The 17,547-nt window shown below is 50.7% G+C and overlaps 2 protein-coding genes across 4 annotated transcripts in view; one reads left to right on the forward strand and one right to left on the reverse strand.

Annotated features, from left to right (window-relative positions):
* mrps7 (mitochondrial ribosomal protein S7) overlaps positions 1-17,547 on the reverse strand; it is a 1,172,241-nt gene that overhangs the window by 68,118 nt on the left and 1,086,576 nt on the right. The window lies entirely within an intron of this gene.
* Positions 1-17,547, forward strand: part of mycbpap (mycbp associated protein) — a 195,012-nt gene that overhangs the window by 20,248 nt on the left and 157,217 nt on the right. For all 3 annotated transcript variants that reach the window (XM_085963210.1, XM_085963211.1, XM_085963212.1), the window contains exons 3-4: positions 8,949-9,099; positions 12,535-12,641. In XM_085963210.1, the coding sequence (XP_085819336.1) occupies positions 8,949-9,099; positions 12,535-12,641 (258 nt within the window). The remainder of the gene's footprint in view (positions 1-8,948; positions 9,100-12,534; positions 12,642-17,547) is intronic.

The following is a 17,547-nucleotide window of genomic DNA, read 5'->3' on the forward strand; positions in this document are numbered from 1 at the left end:
TCGTGCCTTTATAGTCTATTTCATATTGATTCGCCCCTAGAAACAGGGACCATCTTTGTAACCGCTGTACAGTCATTACTGGCACGCCCTTCTTAGGATTAAAGATGGAGACAAGTAGTTGGTGGTCAGTCAGCAAGGTGAACTTCTGCCCATGCAGATAGTGGTTGAATTTTTTTACTCCCCATACTAGGCTGAGGGCCTCCCTGTCAATCTGGGCGTAGTTGCGCTCGGCTGAGGTTAGTGACCGAGACGCAAAGGCTACTGGCCTCTCCAACCCGTCTGGGAATTTGTGCGACAGCACCGCTCCAATGCCGTAGGGTGATGCATCACGTGCCAAACGAATTGGTAGTGCTGGGTTGAAATGGGCCAACACCTCTTTTGATGTGATCAATTCTTTACACTTCTGGAAAGCTCGTCTACGTTCGTCATCCCACTTCCATGGTACCCCTGTTTGCAGTAGGGTGTTCAGCGGGTGTAATACCGTAGACAAATTTGGTAAGAACTTGTGGTAATAGTTTACCAGTCCGAGGAACGACCTCAGTTGTGACACATTTACCGGTGCTGGAGCCTTGACTACTGCCTCAATCTTGTCAGGGGACTTATGTAACCCCTCTTCATCGATGACGTGGCCGCAATACGAGATCTGTTTCTGGAAAAACTCGCACTTGTGGCGATTAGCTCGTAGCCCATACTCCTTTAATCTGGTGAGCACCCTCCCCAAGTTAGCGAGGTGATCACCGTCATTTTCGCCTGTGACCAAGATGTCGTCCAAATAACACTGGGTCCCTGGAATCCCTTGCAGGACCTGATCCATCACCCTTTGCCAGATAGCCGGAGCCGAGGCTACTCCAAACACCAGCCGGTTGTATTGATAGAGACCTTTATGAGTGTTGATCGTAAGGTAATGTTTCGAAGCTTCTTCTACCTCCATTTGCAAGTACGCCTGGGCTAGATCAATTTTGGTGAAGCGTTTACCACCAGATAGCGAGGCGAAAATATCCTCAATACGTGGAAGCGGATATTGCACCGTGTGAAGGACTGGGTTCACTGTCACCTTAAAATCCCCACAGATGCGGACCTTCTATGGTTCCCCAGGCGTATTACTCAACGACCTCTTCATTACAGGAACGATGGGTGTAGCCCACTCGCTCCAGTCTACTTTGGACAGTACTCTTGAACGTTCCAACCCTTCCAGCTCTGCTTCAACAGCAGGTCTGATCGTATAAGGCACTGGTCTGGGCTTTAGAAACTTTGGGCTTGCATTTTCCTCTATTTGAATCGTTGCTGTTATTCCTTTTAGTGTTCCTAGTCCCTCCTGGAACACTTCTTTTGTGTCAGTTAGCATTTTTGACAGTCGTCCAGGTGTGACGTCGTCATCCTTTTTGGCCTCAACCTTCAGTGCCTGTATGGAATGCCAATCTAATTGTATCTTCCGGATCCATTCAGGTCCTAGCAGTGGTGGGCCTCCATTTGGCAATACATATTTGTCCATTTTAGGTATTTCCTGGCCTTTATATGTCACTTTCACCCTTATTTTTCCTTTGGGGTAGACTTTTTGCCCCGTATACGTCTTCAAGACAATCTCTGTAGCTTTCAAGGGTATGTGTGAAAATAGCCGCTTGTAGTCTCTTTGATTTATGACTGTTAGAGCTGACCCTGTGTCCAATTCCATTTCCACTTGGACTCCGTCTATCTTGAGTGTAACCCAGATAGTCTGGTGATCCTCCATTTTGGTTACATTATGTAGTTTCAGACAACCCAGCTCCTTGCTTCCGGAGTCTGTGTCACTTTTCTGTTCGTCTGAACCACTGTCCATCACCTGGTGTACCTTTTTGTACTTCTCCTGTGGAGATTTCTTACTGTTGGTTTTCTTCCCAGACCTGCAGACTCTTGCTATGTGTCCTGTTTTCCCACACTGTCTGCACACTTGGTCCTTGAACCAACAATCTTTCTGGTCATGTGTTGTTCTGCCGCAGCGATAGCACTTCCCTGTTCCATAGGTCATTTCATTGGTGCCATATTCTTGCGGTCTCCGTTGTATCTCTGCAGCGCCCCTTGCGGCTGCTTCGTGTGATACTGCCATACTGAAAGCTTTGTCCAGCGTAAGATCCTTTTCTGATAGAAGCCGTTTCTGGGTTCCTTCACTTTGTAGCCCACACACAAACTTGTCCCTTAACGTGTCTGCTAGCCCCGCTCCAAACTGGCAGTATTTCGATAGCTTGCGCAGTTCCGTTAGGTACTCAGCATTGCTTTCGTCTTTGTGTTGGTACCTTTTATGGAACTTAAATCGTTCTGCTATCAGCAGCGGTGTGGGGTTTAAGTGGTCCTGTAGGATTTCTACTATGCTTTCAAAATTCTTGTTTACCGGCTTCTCTGGGGTTATTAGATTTCGCAGTAACCCATAAGTTTTTGCACCCATGGAATTTAACAGAACCAGTGCTTTATTAGCATCTGGCACTTCATTCGCCCTGCAGTACACCTCAAAACGTTTCACATATGTCGCCCAATCTTCGACTTCATTGTCGAACGTAGAGATACTGCCACTCTTCGGCATCCTTGGTTGTGTGTTAACTATCACCAATGGCGCCTCCCGCGCTTCCCCTTCTTCTCCGCTGGCACAAGATGGCGTCTCCCGCGCTTTCCTTCCTTCCTGCGCTCGCCCTTCTTCTCCGCTGCGGCTTCTCAAAATGGCGTCTCCCGCGCTTTCCTTCCCGCGCTCTTCCTTCTCCGCGGCTCAATGGCGTCTCCCGCGCTCTCCCTGCTTCTCCGCGGCTCAATGGCGTCTCCCGCGCTCTCCCTGCTTCTCCGCGGCTCAATGGCGCCTCTCGCGCTCTTCCTTCTCCGCGGCTCAATGGCGTCTCCCATTGCTTCGCCCCGCGGACCCTGATCAGCCCGTGATCCCTGGCTGTGCTCTGCGCATTCTTCTTTTGATATTTTTTGACGCCGCTCAGTCTAGAACCCGGCTGTTTCTTACCCTCTCTCTCTCCGGTTTGCTTTATTTCCTCGACGCCGCTTGGTGTTCAACCCCCGGCTGCGCCCTGCGCTCTTCACCCTCTGTCTTACCCCGTCGACGCTGCTCGGCTCTCTCTCTGCCGTCGGTCGGCTCCAGCCGCCGCTGCTCGGGAAGGGTCTGCTCCGGACCTGTCGTCGGTCTCTTACTGCTCGTTGTGGCTGGTGAACCAAGCCCGGCTATCCACAGCCTCCCCAGCGAAGTTGGATCTCTGCCTGACTGCTGGGCGGTTGCTCGTGGTCGACGCCCGTGTTCCTGGCCTCGACTAATTTTCTTTTTTTTTACGTTGCAGGTAGATTCGAATCGACACTCGTCGCCACTGTTAGATCCGTGGTTCAGTGGATAAATAATCACACGGATGCTGTACATTAACAATATAGACTGGGGTACATAGGCATGCGCAAAGCTTATATACCGGTGTGGTCACTGCCGGTACTACAGTATACAGGAGCTGTTAAAAGTAGTTCTGACTTAAAGGCACATACACTACAGGTTCCCTCTCCTCAGCTACTGTCCCCCTCTCCTTCAAATCTGCAGTCATCACCCCCTCTCCTCAAAAAAACCAGCATTGACCCGCTCTGTCCTTGTAAACTACCGCCCCATCTTCAAACCTCGCTTCCCTCTCCAAATTGCTTCAACGAGTTGTTGCCTCCCAAATCTTTCCCACAATTCTATGTTTGAATCCCACCAATCAGGGTTCCACCCCAGCACAGTATTGAATCACAAATGACATCTTGTGTGACGGTGACTATAACAAACTATCCCTCCTCATCTCCCTCAACCTGTCTGCAGCCTCCGACATTTGTTGACCACTCCATCCTCCTCCAACGCTTCTGCTCCGTGGCCCAGCTGGGTGGGACTGCACTCGCCTGCTTTCATTCTTATCTAGCCAGTCGTACCAGGGATTCACCTGCAATGGCTTCTCTTCCCACTCCCGCACCGTTACCTATGATGTCCCCCAAGGATCTATCCTTGGGCCCCCTCCTATTTCTCATCCACATGTTGCCCCCTGGCGACATCGTCCGAAAACACAGCGTCAGTTTCCACATGTACGCTGACGACACCCAGCTCTACTTCACCACCACCTCTCTCGACCCCTCCACTGTCTCTAAATTGTCATGGTGTGGAGATGCCAGTGTTGGACTGGGGTGGACAAATGTAAGAAGTCACACAACACCAGGTTATAGTCCAACAGTTTTATTTGAAATCACAAGCTTTCGGAGCGCTGCTCCTTCGTCAGGTGAAGTGGAGAGAGCCGGCAGTTTGTGGTGTCGATAGTAGCCATGGTGTGGAGATTCCGCACTCATGAGGACGGCCTCAACCGGGATCTTGGGTTCATGTCACGCTATATGTAACCCCACCTGACGTAGGGTCATCCAGACTCGAGTCGTCGTTGGCTTGTTCTCTCTACACAGATGCGGCCGGACCTGCTGTGATTTCCAGCAAAGAAAATGTTTTTTGTTTTTCATACAGACCCCAGCATCTGCAACATTTTACCCCTTGTGACCCCACCTCATTGTTCTTTGATGTAATGTTTTCCTGACTGACCTGTTTGGACACCATTCACACCTTTGATTGCTGTGATTGTCTCTCTGCCGAGGTGTGATAAATGGCAGTTAGAAAGATTACCTGTAATCATCTGGCATTATTCTCTGACTATATAAGCTGTGTCTTTATGCATCTCTCCACTTCACCTGACGAAGGAGCAGCGCTCCGAAAGCTTGTGATTTCAAATAAAACTTTCTAAATTGTCAGACTGCTTGTCCGATATCCAGTACTGGATGATTAGAAATTTGCTCCAACTAAATATTGTGAGGACATTGTCATTGTCTTCGGTCCCCACCACAAACTCCGTTCCCTAGCCACCAGCTCCATCCCTCTCCCTGACCACTGTCTGAGATTGAATCAGAGGGCTCGATTTTGCCATTAGGGGCGGGCTGGGGCGTGTCAGGTGGTTTTCGTGTCAGGACCCCAACTCCGATGTGAAGTGGGAAAAAAGTGCGATTTTGCCCCATTGGGCATTTGATTTCCAGCGTGTGGGAACCCCTGGCCCAGTGAGTCTTTTCATAAAGAAAGTCGTCTCCAATGACACCATCAATGCTGCTGGATTTAAGGCCTGCAAGCAGCCTTGCTTCTTCTGAAGACTTTAAACTTTATGCCCATTGTTGTGATCACTTCATTCAGCAACTATGTCCAGCAGTAGGCCAAAGTGTGCTCCACGGTTCGATGAGGCCTCCCTCCAAGCCATGGTGCAGGGAGCAAGATCAAATAAGGAGGTGCTCTTCCCTTCCTCAGGGAGGAAAAAGCCTCCCCAGCAAACTAAAGCTGTGTGGATGCAAGTGGCCCAGGAGGTCAATGCCATCTCTATGTGCCGCAGAACCTGGCTGCAGTGCAGGAAGAGGTTTCATGACCTTCTCCGCACAGGAAAAGTGAGTATGACTTTCCCATCACCCTCAATCTGATCCCCATCGCCTCTCCTCACCAGCACTCTGCTTTGCCAATCTCTTCTTCCCCATCCCACTTGACACTTACATCCCTGCACCCTTACCCATGCCCTCTCTCTCTATGGTCACATTCACTTAACTATTCGACCATGCAACCCTCACACTCCCTATTAATGTGATGCAATGACAACAACTTACAACACACAGGGAGGGCCCTTTGTCTCCTAAGCATCTATGCTATGGATTCTCTACACTCACTCCTTCATTCTCACTCAAACTCTACTTGTGTCCCTCATTGCAGGAAAAGAGAGCCCACAATAAGAGGGAAAGAGCGAGGACAGGAGGAGGGCCACCCTCAGTAGCCCAGCTCACCACCTCGGAGGAGGTGGCCCTGGAAATCGCCGGTGTCGAGGAAGATTCGCAAGTGGAGGACAGATAGACGGGCGCATCACAGCAAGCCGGTGACAGAATAGTTTGTCATCTCATTGACATTGCATGAGTGACTGATAATGATTCTGATGCTCTAACAGATTGACTTCTGATCATCTGCACAATTCAATGTGCATGCAACCTTGACCTCACATCTCTAACTCTTTCCTTTACTGCCCCACAGGACCATCGACAGCCCCCGTCCCCACTGTCCAGGAGGAACAGCCTGAGCCTCAAGACTCCTCAGAGGAAGCTGCAACCTCTGAGGGCGCAGCGTCAGCAGAATTCAGCGCACCCAGCACCAGCGCAGACACTCACACCTCGGTGGGACTGTCGCGAGATAGAGTAGTGTTGTCATCTGGTGTATCACAGCTCACAAGTGAGCATCAGCCATGGAGGAGCTAAGTCACCAGAGTGTTGAAAACATGGTCGTTGTTCAGAATAGACTGACATCTCTGGAGGAGCGATGGGCAGCTATTGAGCATAGCAACCAGACTTTCATGGAGTAGGACTTCCAGTGCAGAAACGGGTGCTCATGGCCCCCCTGGCGTGCAGCAAGGTGCTGTAAAGCCACTTGCTGGCTCTGAAGTGGTTGACAACAAGGAAGTGGGGGCTCCTCGCCAAGCGCTCACATGACCATGCCACTGCAAAGCCCTCGGTCAGAGCCCCAGATTCCTTACCCAACTGAGATGGGCGTCTCAGCCCCTGCACAGCTGCAGGAGCAACAGACTGTTTCCGAGCCCTCACAGGCTCGCAACCACAGAGGACGGCCACCAAAGGTGTTGAGACAGGAGCAGCAAGAAAGTGAGCAAGGGGCCTCCACATCTGCTGAAGCCACAGGGGAAGCACCACGTAGGAGCATGCGTAAGAGGAAGATAAACCACAAGTAGTCACAAGGGTAGTCACTTGGGTGTTCTGTTGTATTGTTTTTTGACAAGCCAGCCTTGTAATGTGATGAAGTTGTGGCCTGTGTCATCTCGCAACTGGGACTTCCACATTGAGGGCTTAGGGTGACTTGCAGTTGTCAGTATGGTGGTCAGAGTGATAGGAATCCGCCGGTTCTTGTCCATTGTCGATGCTCTGGTAGGAAGATGCGAGGGAAAAGTGTTTGATTGTGCAGGCTAAGCAAATCTGGCCAACATGAGTGTGTCCCTTGCATCCCGGGCAGCAATGTGGTCGCGCGCTGGCGTCTTCTGTCCTGTGCAACTTCAGGTGGGTGAGCAGCAGCTTGGCGCTCCTGTTTTTGCTCCTGTTGTTGCTGCTGCTGTTGTTCATGGTTCTGCTGCTGCCACGGCTGGTCTTCGTCCGAATCTGATGTCCAGGAGGAAAGGAAATAAATGGTTCCCATGCTTCTGGTATATGCCTCAGTTGAGGAAGCGCTCAGTCAAGGTGGGGAGAGGGGTTTCCCAGGAAGTCACACTGGAGATGGGTGTCAGGCTCCAAACTTCCACAACAATGAGAATGCCTGCTAAATGTTCCCCCAGACCTGAGACAACAAAGTTCTGCCACCTGCAAATGATCATTGGTGAAAACGCCCTTTTAAAGGTGGAGCTGCAGCTGTTAGTAAGCAATCCACTTGTGAGGCCACCAGGATTAACTGGCGTGTTCCAGAGGAGGCGTGTAGGATGGGGGAAATGTGTTAGAATCAGAAAGGCTTCTCAAAATGGCATTATACAGGCAATTAATTGGTTCTTAAGGGCCTATGGAAACGGGGTTTGAAACCCCGATTCTGGGAAAATTGCTTGGAGGCGGGATCGGAGCCACCCGCCATTTTTTGCGATTTTAACACCTCACACGCCTCCAATCCTGCCTCCTCGGGCCTGGCAAAATCGAGCCCAGATTGTTCGCAACCTTGGTGTCGTATTTCACCCCAAGATCAGCTTCTGACCACAATCCGCGCCATCACCAAGACCGCCTACTTCCACCTCCGTAACATCGCCCAACTCCGCCCCTGCCTCAGCTTATCTGCTGCTGAAACCCTCATCCATGCCCTTGTTACCTCGAGACTGACTATTCCAACACACTCCTGGCTGGCCTCCCATCTTCCACCCTCCATATACTCGAGCTCATCCAAAACTCTGCTGCCCGTATCATACCTCGTACCAAGCCCCGTTCACCCATCACCCCCTGTGCTCACTGCCCCGTATCATACCTCGTACCAAGCCCCGTTCACCCATCACCCCCTGTGCTCACTGCCCCGTGTCCTAACTCGTACCAAGCCCCGTTCACCCATCACCCCCTGTGCTCACTGCCCCGTATCATACCTCGTACCAAGCCCCGTTCACCCACCACCCCTGTGCTCGCTGACCTACATTGGCTCCCGGTCCAGCAACACCTCAATTAAAAAATTCTCATCCTTGTTTTCAAATCCCTCCTTGGCCTCTCCCCTCCCTATCTCTGTAATCTCCTCCAGCCCTACAACCCCCCCGAGATATCTGCGCTCCTCCAATTCTGGCCTCTTGCGCATCCTTGATTTTAATCTCTCCACCATTGGCGGCCCTGCAATTTTATTTGATTACCCTCTTGTGAAGCATCTTGGGATGTTTACTATGTTAAAGGCGCTATATAAATGCAAGTTGTTGTTGTTTTCGAACATGGAATGCTGTTCCACGAGTGGTTATTGAGGCAGGGACTATTACATCATTTAAAAGAGCTTGAGTAAATATTTGAAAAGGAAGTGTAGGAAAGAAAAAGGCTGGGAAGTAGGGAATGGGCAAAAGCAGCCCGGGCTCCCAGCCCTCATCACTATCCAGAGAGCCCAGCTGAGAAGTGCAAGTGTGCCCCATCAGTAATGGACAGGACAAAGCTCAGTCAAACTGCTCACTAACACTAACTCTTCAGCTTCATATATGAAGGTAAACTACTTGGGTGAGGTTTGTAGGCAGCCATGGTACGATATCCCAGCAAGAGTGGAGGAGAGAACATTGGGAAAAATACCTGTTGAGCGGGAGCCAGTCAAAGACTGAATTGCTGGACGAGAAAAGACCAAGATCCATCTCGCTGGAGTTATGGCTAATCATAGCAATCAACAAATTGAATTTGTTTCTTCTTTGCTTCCCTGGTAGCTGCATGTTCCTCGGAGTCCTTTAAAGGGAATCCCTATCAGCAGCAGGATGGTGATTCGAAAACCAAAACCAAAGGAAGAAGTGACAGTGAGAAGAATGATAGCCAAACCTGCTCCGCCTGTGGATGAACTGAAAACTATGGACTATTCAGGTCAGTTATAGTTCATGAAATTGGGCAAAGTGAAGTTTTAGTGTAAGCTAGTGTTCTGGTGAATTGGTTTGGCTTGTTACAGGAGCCATATTTATGTGTCTTTTTGCCTGTATCTTTGTCGGTCTGTCTATCTGCTGGGACAAGCAGTTTTGAAGTTGGCCATTGTCCAACGACTAAATTTCCTGTTATGCATCTTCATCCAATCTGCTGCCTGAAGGAGAAAAAAGAAAGGAAGGCCATTTCTACAGCACCTTTCACAACCTCAGGACATCCCAAAGCGCTTTACAGCCAATGAGGTACTTTTGAAGTGTAGTCACTGTTGTAATACAGGAAACATGGCAACCAGTCTGCACACAGCAAGATCCCACTAACAGCAACGTGATAATGACCAGATAATCTGTTTTAGTGATGTTGGTTGAGGGATAAATATTGGCCAGCACACCAGGGAGAACTCCCCTACTCTTCTTCGAAATAATGCCATGGGATCTTTTACGTCCAACTGAGAGAGCAGCCGGGGCCTCACTTTAACGTCTCATCCAAAAGGCGGCATCTCCGACACTGCAGCACTCCCTCAGCACTGCACTGGAGTGTCAGCCTAGATTTTTTGTGCTCAAGACTCTGTAGTCGGACTTGGAACCTACGACCTTCTGCCTTCGAGGCGAGAGTGCTACCAGTGAGCCACGGCTGACCCTCGTTGAGTACCTTTACCAGCAGAAGCAGCGATCAGTCGCAAACTTACAGCTTGTTTTTTCTTTTCCATTTTTCTCCTCTTCTCACTGCCCACGACAGGCGTGCCCACTTCACCCTGAATTTTGTACCCTGATAAATGTGCCCCATGATCTCTGTGCTCACTCCTACCCTCCTAACACCGCTTTGTGTCAGCATGAAGTGGGATTCCCATTTGTTGCCTGGCTGTTGTGTGAGGACTGGCTGAAGAAAAGTGAGTGAGATGAGGATACATCTGTCACATTCCTCCTTCCCCCAGCTTTGAAAACCGCCTCTAGACTGAATGGGGAAATCTTTGCATCCACCAGAGCAAGGGTACTCGATTCAAAAACTGTTTTTGCCAAACCCAGTATTGTCTTTAGTACTGAACGTGGCAGAGCAGTGGTCTTCCGATCAATACAATGCCTCTTCCATTGTTGTCTTTTTCACACAAAGGGTAGTGAAAATCTGGAACTCTCTCTCCAAAAGGCTGAGAATGCTGGGGGTCAGTTGAAATTTTCAAGACTGAGATCGATAGATTTTTGTTCGGTAAGGGATTTGGAGCAATGGTGGGAGACGTAAGGAAACGACTCGGCACTTGGTCTAAGCGTTAAACAAAGCTTTAATCAACTGTTTTACAACATGGAGGTCTCGTTGTGTCCTTCACTAGTTCCTGTTAAGAATGCCCTGCGCAAGCTGGGCCCGTGCCTGAGTATTTATACTCTCCCTGGACAGCGCCACCCGTAGGCCGCTCAGTATTATTTCATAAGTCTTTCTTTCATGAATGACTGATTCATGTCAGTGGGTAAATGGAGTTAAGGTGCAGATCAGCCATGATATAATTGAATGGCGGAGCAGGCTCGAGGGGGATGAATGGTCTCCTGTTCTTATGTCTCCACTTTCAACTTGAAATGTTTCCTTCCCATTTATTCAAAGTAATTCTCACTGTTAAAGTGTTGTTTCCCATCTCCTGGACATCCATTTACTTATCCTGTCCATCTCACAAGCAAAGGCAATCCCCAGAATGGGTCTACAGGTGAGTCTGCTGCTCACCTGCTTGTGGGTTCATGACTTAGTTACTTCCTGCATTTCTCTTCCAATCGGACCATAGGGTGAATTCCCCGATGAGGCAGGGTCGTTGGGGAGATGAGGGTTGAAGAGAGTGTGGATTGGAGGCAGGGCTACAACAACTGAGTGCTGATTCTTCGACCCAGGCTCCCCACTAGGAACGTGGAATCGGTGAATCTACACTGTTCTTCATTCCGTGGATTCCTTTCCTCAATGTGTTCTAGCCCATTGTCGGACTGCTCTCACCCTGCCTCCAGTTTTCCTTCTGTTTCTTTGTGCGAATTGCTTTTTTGCTGATCTCACTGAGGAATGCTAGCACTTGGAAGTGGGACGCTTTCCATATCAGGTAACCAGGTTCATCTCCCGGGCACTTTATAAACTTAAGGAACGATTTTAACCCCACACCCGCCTGGCGGAAACCGGGAAGGTAAGCAGTTAAAATCGCTCGGGTCACTTCCCCGCCCTGGAGCCACGGGCAGCCCACCTCCTGCGACTGAGCAGGCAGCAAGGGAACCCACCCACTGCTTTTAAACATATGTATGTCGGGTCTCAATGAGCTCATCGGGACCCAATTGCAATTTTTACTCGGTGGTCTGAGCAGGAAGCGGCAGTGAGTTTCCCACTAGCCCAACCCAGCGAGCAAGAGGATCGGAGCCAGACGGGGCACAAAAAATAAGTACGCTTTTTAAAAATGTTTTACTTTCATTGTGGGGCCTGGAGGAGCAGATTAACTGGTCATTTTTGACATTGCTGTCTGTGGGACCGAGCACGCAGAAATTGGCTGCTATGTTTTCCTACATTACAACAGTGACTACACTTCAAAAAAAAAGTAATTGATTTGCTGTGAAGTGCTTTGCACATCTCGATGACATGGAAAGTGCTCAACAATTATTTCTTCATTTCTTTCTCTGAGTGTTGCTCCTCGCGAAGCACCCCATCATGAAACAGCTTTAACAACACAAGTTAGTAATTGTCTTTTGAAGGTAAAGCCTTTTTGTTCAAAGTTATTTATCTCATCCATTTGCCGTGCACAGTCCCGCAGCGAGAGGGCAGGCTGACGACCCATTCCTGGGCCTTTGCGGATGCCACTCTGAAAGCAGCAAGGTTACTGCCTGCCACCTAGAAGGCCCCAGGTTCAGTTCCCTGCCTGGTCTGAGTCAGTTTATCCTAGCTCGGGGCAGTACAAATAACACAGCACCCCGGGGCTAAGTCGAAGATGATTGTCCAGGGCTGTGCTCCTGATCATTGTCCACTGACTGCTGCTGGGTGCCGGGTGAGGACAGGATTGGACATGGCTGTAAAGCCCCACATGGTTGAATAGTTTGCCAATATTCACTTTCAAGTACACATATTGGTGCCAATGGAAAAGCACCCCAACATGGAGCCAATGCCTTTAGGCGTAGAAAGAAAAAAGTTGGCAAGAAGAAAAGTAACTGGCCAGTGGGGAGTGTGCCTGACCACCCCTGGGCGGCTCTTCCTCTGACCGCCCCTGTGGGGAAGCACAATGTCTCCCCACAGAAATGCAGTTGTGATTGTACCTCAGGGTGTGAGCACGTCAAATACTGTATGAGTTTTATTGGGCTCCAGAGCTTTCCTCCAGGAAATATCGACCAACGCTTAACTGTTACTTATGACATTTCTTATCATGTCTTAACCCTGCAGGCCCTGGGGGTCCTCGCTTCGACGCAGAGGGGACAGTTCTGCCCCACAGCATCCTTGGAAGCTTGGTAGATTTTAAGCACGAATTGCTTGCAAGAGGACTTACTGAGGTAGAGTACAAGAATGAACCTGCCGATATTAGCTGGCACATGGACGATCATTAAGGAAATGTGGGATATGGTTTATATTCCCCAAGTGGGCTGACCTGATAGATCGTGAGGACCCTGTTGAGTAACTATAATTCTAAATGTTGGACATAAATTTCAATTTAAAATTGGAACGGAACTGTTGTGTGGATTAGAGTGATGCCTGTTCTCGATTGTCTAACGGGTGAATTTTTGTGAGGTCTGTGAGGACTAACTGGTGGTGACAGTGACCCATTCCATCTCCATCCGCGTGGACATTGATATTAGGCTTAGTGTCTTGTGTAGCTGGTGGTGACAGTGACCCATTCCATCTCCATCCGTGTGGACATTGATATTAGGCTTAGTGCCTTGTGTAACTGGTGGTGACAGTGACCCATTCCATCTCCATCCGCGTGGACATTGATATTAGACTTAGTGCCTTGTGTAGCTGGTGGTGACAGTGACCCATTCCATCTCCATCCGCGTGGACATTGATATTAGGCTTAGTGTCTTGTGTAACTGGTGGTGACAGTGACCCATTCCATCTCCATCCGCGTGGACATTGATATTAGGCTTAGTGTCTTGTGTAACTGGTGGTGACAGTGACTCATTCCATCTCCATCCGCATGGACATTGATATTAGGCTTAGTGCCTTGTGTAACTGGTGGTGACAGTGACCCATTCCATCTCCATCCGCGTGGACATTGATATTAGGCTTAGTGTCTTGTGTAACTGGTGGTGACAGTGACCCATTCCACCTCCATCCGCGTGGACATTGATGTTAGACTCAGTGCCTTGTGTAACTGGTGGTGACAGTGACCCATTCCACCTCCATCCGCGTGGACATTGATATTAGGCTTAGTGCCTTGTGTAACTGGTGGTGACAGTGACCCATTCCACCTCCATCCGCGTGGACATTGATGTTAGACTCAGTGCCTTGTGTAACTGGTGGTGACAGTGACCCATTCCATCTCCATCCGTGTGGACATTGATATTAGGCTTAGTGCCTTGTGTAACTGGTGGTGACAGTGACCCATTCCATCTCCATCTGCGTGGACATTGATATTAGGCTTAGTGCCTTGTGTAACTGGTGGTGACAGTGACCCATTCCATCTCCATCCGCGTGGACATTGATATTAGGCTTAGTGTCTTGTGTAACTGGTGGTGACAGTGACCCATTCCACCTCCATCTGCGTGGACATTGATGTTAGACTCAGTGCCTTGTGTAACTGGTGGTGACAGTGACCCATTCCACCTCCATCCGCGTGGACATTGATATTAGGCTTAGTGCCTTGTGTAACTGGTGGTGACAGTGACCCATTCCCCCTCCATCCGCGTGGACATTGATGTTAGACTCAGTGCCTTGTGTAACTGGTGGTGACAGTGACCCATTCCATCTCCATCCGTGTGGACATTGATATTAGGCTTAGTGCCTTGTGTAACTGGTGGTGACAGTGACCCATTCCATCTCCATCTGCGTGGACATTGATATTAGGCTTAGTGCCTTGTGTAACTGGTGGTGACAGTGACCCATTCCATCTCCATCCGCGTGGACATTGATATTAGGCTTAGTGTCTTGTGTAACTGGTGGTGACAGTGACCCATTCCACCTCCATCCGCGTGGACATTGATGTTAGACTCAGTGCCTTGTGTAACTGGTGGTGACAGTGACCCATTCCACCTCCATCCGCGTGGACATTGATATTAGGCTTAGTGCCTTGTGTAGCTGGTGGTGACAGTGACCCATTCCACCTCCATCCGCATGGACATTGATATTAGGCTTAGTGCCTTGTGTAACTGGTGGTGACAGTGACCCATTCCATCTCCATCTGCGTGGACATTGATATTAGGCTTAGTGCCTTGTGTAACTGGTGGTGACAGTGACCCATTCCATCTCCATCCGCGTGGACATTGATATTAGGCTTAGTGTCTTGTGTAACTGGTGGTGACAGTGACCCATTCCACCTCCATCCGCGTGGACATTGATGTTAGACTCAGTGCCTTGTGTAACTGGTGGTGACAGTGACCCATTCCACCTCCATCCGCGTGGACATTGATATTAGGCTTAGTGCATTGTGTAGCTGGTGGTGACAGTGACCCATTCCACCTCCATCCGCATGGACATTGATATTAGGCTTAGTGCCTTGTGTAACTGGTGGTGACAGTGACCCATTCCATCTCCATCCGCGTGGACATTGATATTAGGCTTAGTGCCTTGTGTAACTGGTGGTGACAATGACCCATTCCATCTCCATCCATATGGACATTGATATTAGACCTAGGCCTAGAAATTCAGTTGCTTGCGCCAGCCGGTAGCGCCTTAGGAGGAGGAGATGTTGGGCGCTAGGCGGCTAGCGGCCGGGCGCAGCGCGATCTGCGCCTCTCCCCAACTTCACTCAAGATTTAGCGGCGGCGCAAAGTCTTGAGCGCGCGCAGATCCTGACGTCATTTCCTCGTGCAACGCCCTTTGTGCGCCCCAAACCGGAAATTCAGTGGCGACGCCCTATTGTGCGCCTGGCGCCCCTAGCGACTGGTAGAGGGGAACGGTTCTCAGTCGATGCGGGGCACGGGGGGCGCAAATTAAAGGGCACACCTCCTGCAGTAGAAAAGGCTGCCATTTTGCAGCACTCCTTTTTGAGAGACGGATCCTTGCAGAGAGACAAAGGTAGAGAGCTTTCTGCTTTGGCTCAACACTCGGACAGGTACTTGTGGCTTCAGGACACAGCTTTCCACTTGTCTTTGCCTTCAGTGTCATGTCATTGTTTGCAAACATATAATGGGGGCTGCAATGGGTGCAAACACTGGCCTACTCCATTGCATTCAAAGGGCTCACAGACGCCGTGAGAGAGTGGCAGTCCTGGCCAGACGGAGAGGGGGCAACAGGCGTCGGCAAAGGAGGCCTTACCCACCCAGGGTATACTGCCAGCAGTTCTCCTATCTGAACATGTCTGACGAGCAGTGTGTTCGGAGGCTGCGATTCCGAAGGGCGGTGGTCACTGAGATCTGCCACCTGCTTGGCGGTGATCTGCAGCCACATCTGAGGAGCAGGACGTCTCTGTCGGTGGCAGTGAAGGTGACGGTGGCTCTCAACTTCTATGCCACCGGCTCCTTCCAATCCGCTACTGGGGACATTTCCAACATTTCCCAGTTCGCCGTGCATTGCTGCATCCGCCAGGTGACCAATGCCCTTTTCAGAAGGAGACGTCAGTTCATCTCCTTCTCCATGGCCCTTGTCAAGCAGCAACAGCGTGCAATGGGCTTTGCAGCATTCGCGGGCTTCCCCATGGTGCAGGGCGCCATTGACTGCACGCATGTGGCTTTGCGGGCACCTCTGGAGAATGCCGAGGATTACCGCAACCGGAAGGGCTACCATTCGCTCAACGTTCAGCTGGTGTGTGACCACAGGCAGCTCATCCTAGCTGTCAATGCCCGCTTTCCAGGCAGCAGCCACGATGCCTTCATCCTGCGCCAGACTTCTGTGGCAGACATGTTCCAGGCCCAGCCTCACCCACGAGGATGGCTTCTCGGGGACAAAGGCTATCCTTTGTGTACCTGGCTGATGACCCCGCTCCGTGCGCCCAGCACCCCTGCTGAAGAGGGATACAATGAGAGCCATCAAGCAACCAGGAACATCATTGAGCAAACAATCGGCGTCCTGAAGCAACGGTTCCGCTGTCTAGATCGTTCTGGTGGAGCCCTACAATATTCGTCGGAGCGAGTCTCCCATTTCGTGGTCGTGTGCTGCATGCTGCACAACCTGGCTATCCGCAGGACTCAGCCACTGCCACCAGAGATTGGAGGACCACCTGAGGAGGAGGAGGAGGAGCAGGAGGAGGAGGACCAGCACAGGAGGGAGGCAGAAAGTGCAAGGGCTGCCCGTCGGCGGCTTATTGAACGTCGGTTCTAGGCCCCCTCTCAGGGAATGGCTTGTGCCAATGTCACCAGATGAATGTAGCCACTCCACAAACCCTCAGCCGAGCAGGGCAACCAGGACTTGCAAAATAAAGCATGGGCAGTGCGATTTAAGAACATTTATTACTTGGAAACCTCTGCCCTTCCCACATTACAAACTAATGGAGAGAAGCCCCCTCCAAAAACACAAAACGAACAGCCTCGGCCTTACAAAAAAAAGAAATACACCAGTCTCGGCCTTACAAAACAAAGAAAGACACCAGTCTCGGCCTTACAAAACAAAGAAATACACCAGTCTCGGCCTTACAAAAACACAACTACACCAGTCTCGGCCTTTCAACAAACACAAAGCATTTGGCCAGACCTTCTACTTTTTGCCCTGCGAGGGCGATGCCTTTCACATCCGTGACTGGCCCCTGCCCGCCCTGCAGCTCCTCCTCAATGGGACCCCAGTGGCTGCAGCAAGGCTGGGGGAAGGCTGCTGAGGGTCAGATGGCGAGACGGCAGATGCCCTTGGGGGTCGGCCTGCACCAGCTCTGGCCCTGGAGGGGCCGGCTGCTGACTGCTCCAACTCTGCTTGGGCGGCAGCAGTCTGTCCAGCGGCTCGTGGCAGCTGCAATGGCAGAGTGGCAGTGTCGGCTGCAGGAATGGTGCCAACCTGACAGATCGCAGGTACTCCCTGGTCGCCTGAGACATTGGCACTCGCACGGGCCAGCACTGCAGCATGCGCAGCAAACAGCTGAAGAACAGACTGCTGGGCTGCTGCTGCGCGGCTAGTGCCCTGGCGATGCCTGGCTGATCCAGCGAGGGTGGCAGCAGTTAGTGCCCGTGTGGCCCTGGTCTGTGTCCGCATGACACCAGCCAGTGAATGAACGGCACGACTGAGCACTTGGCTAGAAGCCGCCTGTGCTGCCGCGAAGTCCTGCAGACTCCTGGCCTGTGCTGCACTGAATTGTTCCAGACTCCTGGCCTGTGCTGC

This window comes from Somniosus microcephalus, chromosome 21 (genome assembly GCF_052327205.1).
Source record: "Somniosus microcephalus isolate GS21.2 chromosome 21, FLI_Smic_1.0, whole genome shotgun sequence".
Taxonomy (NCBI): Eukaryota; Metazoa; Chordata; class Chondrichthyes; order Squaliformes; family Somniosidae; genus Somniosus; species Somniosus microcephalus.